The sequence below is a fragment of the Bombina bombina genome, chromosome 8 (genome assembly GCF_027579735.1).
Source record: "Bombina bombina isolate aBomBom1 chromosome 8, aBomBom1.pri, whole genome shotgun sequence".
Taxonomy (NCBI): domain Eukaryota; kingdom Metazoa; phylum Chordata; class Amphibia; order Anura; family Bombinatoridae; genus Bombina; species Bombina bombina.
In genome coordinates this window covers 240544304-240550303 of record NC_069506.1, presented here as the reverse complement: position 1 = coordinate 240550303, position 6000 = coordinate 240544304, and the positions used below count along the sequence as shown (strand labels likewise).

Sequence of the window (6000 nt, the reverse complement as noted above, 5' to 3'; positions counted from 1 at the left end):
TACATGCAGTTATATTAAAATTGGTGTACACCGTCACTGTCCCTACAACTGTGCTCATAAACTTCCACAAACTACACACATAGATTTCTACTAATTTTTTTATATAATAGAAAACAAATCTTTCAGGATGGCTAACTATGAACAATGTTCCATTGAGCTCGTTAATTTGCATATCATGTGACGTCTCAAGTATATAGCTTCGGTAATGTATTGGATATCGTCATTACTACTAACAAAAATGTGGCAGACATTAGAGACCAACACTTGCAGCGCACCCACTACGTTTTAACAAAGACGTCATAAAACTGCGCATCGCATCATCAGATTTTTTCCCCCTTAGCAACTGTGTCTAGGAAACAGCGTCTAGCTCACCAGCTTTGTCATAAACGTCGGTGGGACCTGACGTCATTTAATAGGTGGGACCCAGCCCCTGAAGTTATGTGTATGCGTCCCCGTCCCGCCCATTTAATTTAGTCTCACTGACAGGAAAAGATACAAGATGGCGGCGGCAGACGGAGACGATTCCTTATACCCTATTGCCGTGCTAATTGATGAACTGCGCAACGAGGATGTGCAGGTTAGACATAAGCGACCCGGGGGAGGGGATGTTGGCCACACCCATTCTTGTGGCGGTGGGATATTAGGGCCGTAGTATTTGTTTTTATATGCTGGGTAGCTGAATGTGGCCTATGATAACATGGAAGCTGGCGTAGTTAATGAGATATTTCCTGTAAGTGAGAATGTATCACCTGTTAGGGGTATAGGGTAAAATATTAAGTAGGTGTCTTAAATAATTTGCTCAGTAACACGTCTTTTTCTCTCCTCCGTAACTATGAATGTTATTTTAACACAGTAGCTTAGTATATGGCAGGCGCATGGGGTTACAGGTCCCGACCAATCCCAAATACCAGCTCTTAGTCTATTCATGTAACTTCACTTGGTGTAAGTAGCTAATTGTAGTATTTCATTAGCTCAGACACCTGCAAGATTAAAGGGATGACCCAGCCAAAATTCAAATGAACATAAATATATTTTACTTTTAATTATTTGCAATATATTTGAATCGGCCAACATGCTTATAGTGAAGCTAGAACACTTGCGAGAGCTTTTACTATTCAGGTGTAAGGGAAGCATACTTAAATATGCTCCAGTCACCAACGTTCTAAAAACAGTGTGTGCTCAAATAACAGATGGTGGCTTGTGTTATGTAAACTGATCAATTACTGATGCAGTTACACTGCCAACTCTCTGAGCAGACTCTTTAAAATGCTAGTTCATGATCCATATTTAAAGGGACAAAACCCCATTTTTTTTTCTTTCATGATTTAGATAGAACATAACATTTTAAACAACTTTCTAATTTACTTCTATTAACTTTTCTTAGTTTTCTTTTTATCCTTTGTGAAAAAGCAGAAATGTTAGCTCAAGAGTGTGCATGTGTCTGCAGCACTTTATAGCAGCAGTTTTGCAACAATGTTATACATGAGCAGGGGCACTAGATGGCTGCACTATTTCCTGTCGTTTAGTGCTTCAGGCATGTGTGCACACTACCTAGGTATCTCTTCAACAAAGAATAACATGAGAATGAAAAAATAAAATAAAGTAAATTGGAAACGTTTTAAAAATGGTATCCTCTATCTGAATCATGAAATCATTTTTTTGGGTTTAATGTCCCTTTAAAGGGACACAATGCCCAAAAATATTCTTTCATGATTCATACAAAGTTAAAAACTCTCCAATTAAATTCTGCTGCCACATAAGTGCTTCAGACGTATGCAGAAGTGCCACTCACAATCTGCTGGTTCAGTTAGCAGCTCTAGTCGCACGACTCAGCTGTGTGACTAGCGCTGCTAATTGGATCAGCGTCCGTTTCAACTCAGGATCAGCCGTGCTTTGTGGGTTGTGAGTGGTACTTCTACTGTGTGTTTAACCCCTATGCCGTGGTAAAAACAACATTTTAAAGGGACAGTCTAGTCAAAATAAAACTCATGATTCAGATAGGGCATGCAATTTAAATTTTTTTTTACAATTTACTTTTATCCAATTTGTTTTGTTCTTTTGGTATTCTTTGTTGAAAGCTAAACCTAGTTAGACTCATATGCTAACTTCTGAAGGCTTGAAGGCCGCTTCTTATCTCAGTGCATTTTGACAGTTTTCACAGCTAGACAGCGCTAGTTCATGTGTGCTATTATAGATAACATGTTTGCTCCCATGGGGGAGTTATTTGAGTCAGCACTGATTGGCTAAAATGCAAGTCTGTGAAAAGAAATAAGAGTGTCTGCAGAGGCTTAGATACAAGGTAATCTGAAGTAAAAAGTATATCAAGATAACTGTGTTGGTTATGCAAAACTGTTAAATAAATAATAAAGGAATTATATCTTTGTAAACTAACAATTCTGGAGTAGACTGTCCCTTTTTGAAAGGGTTTTTATTCTTAAAATGAAATAGTTATTAAACAGAGCATGTCATTTTCTTCTATTATGGCCCTTAATGTCAACACTAATTCTAGAATAGTTAAAAGCGCATCTCCATTACATCTGGTAAAAATCTGTTTTAAAAGATGAAATAAAATGCTTGGCTTACTCCTTATTTTTATTTTTGCATGTCTTTTAAATAATTGTCAAATGACCAAATGATGGATTACAGATATCATTAGTTGATTACTCTAGTACTCCTTGATAAATTGGTTCATAGTATTTTTGCTGTTTTGTATTCTGCAGTTCTCTAGTGCAGGTCTTTAACCCTTTAAGGACACAGCTTTCAGTTTGTTCAATTGTTTTATGACGGAAAAATTCCATCATGTCCTTAAGAGGTTAAGAAAAAAAACACCTCCGGTATAGGCCTCAACACCCCATGGTTGCCACACATAAAATTTAACTTAGTGTTGTTGGATCCTTTCTACACATCACGGGTGTTTTAAATAAAAATCTAACTGTGGCTAACCCCTCTCTGACTGCTGCAAAGCCTCTTCACCAATTCAGTAACACAGGGAGAGGGAGTTACTGTCTCTTGATTTAGGTAGAACATACAATTTTAAACAACTTTTCAGTTTACTTCTATTAACAAATTTACTACTTTCTCTTGGTATTTGTTGAATGAGCAGCATTGCACTACTGGTTTCTAACTGAGCACATGGATGAGTTGATGACTATCGGTATAAATATGCAGCCACCAATCGGCAGCTAGAACCTAGGTTCTTTTTGCTGCTACTGAGCTTTATCTAGATAAACCTTTCAGAAAAGGATAACAATTATCTGTACATGGTTGGTGATCAAACGGTAGCCGTTTGATCACCAACCAATTCCTTAAAGTGAAGGTAAAGTTACCTTCATCTCTATCCGGAATAATATGCTTTCCTCAAAATAAATACGAGTTTAATTCATCAATTTTTTTAATTATGAGTGTAAAAAAAGTTATGCCCTTTTTTCTCACTGTTTGATGGTCTGCAAATTCAACCCGATTTTTTTTTTTTTTTTTTTTTTTCCCGGTGTGGATCACGTTATGTTAGCCTATTAAAAATCTGGCCGTTAGGCGGCCGTCAAACAACGTCATTCGCCTCCTTTAATATATGAGCATGCGCTATATTTTTTCTTTACTCATGTTTGACTCCATGCGCACTCCAGATTCGCGCATGCGTACTGTTATCTTGAAAAAATAAGAACTAGGCTTCCTACAGACAATACGGCTACAAGCGGTGAGGAAATTACTTTTACCCGGTTTCATCTGGCGGCTCAGCTGATTCCAAGCAGGTACACAAAGAAAATGTTCGCCAGATAAAGGCTATATTAAAACTCAGTCTTTATTAGCATCTTTAAAATTCAACAGTCTTTTGAGTACTGCAACAGAGTAAAGAAATCAGGCTATGACTACGGCTGTTTAAGCCGAAACACTTAACCCGTTCTGTGCTACGCCAGTGTGCTTGTGTGATTTCTTTACTCTGTTGCAGTACTACAAAGACTGCAATTTTAAAGATGCTAATAAAGACTGAGTTTTAATATATCCTTTATCTGGCTAACATTTTCTTTGTGTACCTGCCTGGAATCAGCTGAGCCGCCCGATGAAAACGTGATTGGAGCAGGATCCGTTGCCGCATTGACTAGTGATTGGCCAAGACGAACACCCCCCCCCCCCGAAAAGAGGAGTAGAGTTTCCAGCTCCACAGGGACGTCAGCCTCGTAGAGATACCACGGACACATGAAGTAAACAGATATCGCTGTTTGTGTCGGAAGTGTGGTAAGGGGGCACAGGGCTAGTGGAGCTGGTTTGAACTGTTAGTTTTCAGTAATTTAATTTGCGCAATTCAGAAGGGGTTTGCCGGTTAGCGCATGCGCGATGGAGAGGGATGTCGTGAACGCGCTTTTTACACTTTATTGCTTGAGCTCATTGATTCTTTTTACGTAGCGTCTACAGGTTAAAATTCATGTAGCGCTCCAATTATATCAGCATAATATTGTTAAATTATCGTTTATCTCAGTTACTAACTATTGTAACATTCTATTGCTACATATCTATCAATTGGTATTTACTACAGAACCCTTCATGATGTTATACTGTTGATATTACATGTGTTTATTAAGTTTTGGTATCAATTGTAATCCTTTTATCTTTGTGTATAAACTTTTTAATACGCTAGTAAAATCTTTTTTTTAAAAATCAATTTATTTAACCGTTATTTGCACGGTATTAATCTAAATATATTTATCCCAAATAAAACACAGTACACTGGACTTTTGATATTGTTTCACTTTAGCAAACATTTGCCACATTTTATCGTTTTTTTTTAACATTTTCACATTGGTCCCCTCACACATTCAACCAGCTTTTTAGCACTTTCCTATATTTTTATATTTCCCGCCATGTTGAACTTCCAGTGACCAGTGTGAGAGTGATAACACCAAATTTAACACACCTTCTCCCTATTCACACCGGAGACCTTGTAGAACTAACTAATTGCATGACTCAGGGGAGGGAAAATGGCTAATTGGGCCCAATTTGGACATTTACACTTAGGGGGTGTACTCACTTTTGTTGCCAGCGGTTTAAACATTATTTATTTTGAGGGGACAGCAAATTTACACTGTTGTATAGTATATACACTCACTACTTTACATTGTAGCAAAATGTCATTTCTTCAGTGTAGTGTGCATTCAGAGGTTTTGGATACCTCCCATTATGTGGAATAAGGCAGCTCTTTGTGCCGGCAGGCTATCTTCAGAGCCAAATTTATACTTGTGAAACAGCAACACACTAAAATCTGTGCAAGATTTCGGCTCCAAAAAATAGCCAACTGGCATGAAGGGCCATCACATTCAGAGGTATCCGAAACCCAAACACTCCTGCCACACAGTGTGCAGTGCATGTTCACGCTAAGCCTACCTAGGTGTGACCTTCACAAAGGATACTAAGAGCACGTATTTTAAACAAATTTCCTGTTGACTTATATTACCAATTTTTCCTTTTTGTACTGATTCATGAAGTTGATAATGACTTTCATGTCTCAAGTCAGGGATATTCAAAAATGTTTAGTGGTCCTAAATAATTAAAAACTGTCTTTTAATAAACTTAAAACTGGTCACAGAGCACAGCAAGCTTACTGGTTAGCAACATAAGCTGTATCCCACAATTTTCTCAATTTACTTTTATTTTCTAGCTTCGTCTTAACAGCATCAAGAAGCTTTCTACTATTGCATTGGCTTTGGGAGTTGAACGAACACGCAGTGAACTTCTTCCATTCCTGACTGGTAAGATGGAACAAAGTATAGTTCTTAAAGGGACACTAAATCCAATTTTTTTTTCTTTCGTGATTCAGATAGAGCAAGAAATTTTAAGCAACTTTCTACTTTACTCCTATTATCAATTTTTCTTCATTCTCTTGGTATCTTTATTTGAAATGCAAGAATGTAAGTTTAGATGCCGGCCCATTTTTTGTGAACAACCTAGGTTGTCCTTGCTGACAGGTGGATAAATTCATCCACCAATAGTGCTGTCCAGAGTTCCGAA

The 6000-nt window shown here is 37.7% G+C and overlaps 1 protein-coding gene across 1 annotated transcript in view; it reads left to right on the top strand.

The window, feature by feature from the left end:
- Positions 1 to 441: 441 nt before the first annotated feature.
- The window catches only part of LOC128639077 (serine/threonine-protein phosphatase 2A 65 kDa regulatory subunit A alpha isoform), a 72475-nt gene continuing 66916 nt past the window's right edge, over positions 442 to 6000 (top strand). Inside the window, exons 1-2 of the mRNA XM_053691227.1 lie at positions 442 to 577; positions 5651 to 5741. Of these exons, the coding sequence (XP_053547202.1) occupies positions 500 to 577; positions 5651 to 5741 (169 nt within the window). The 5' untranslated portion in view covers positions 442 to 499. The remainder of the gene's footprint in view (positions 578 to 5650; positions 5742 to 6000) is intronic.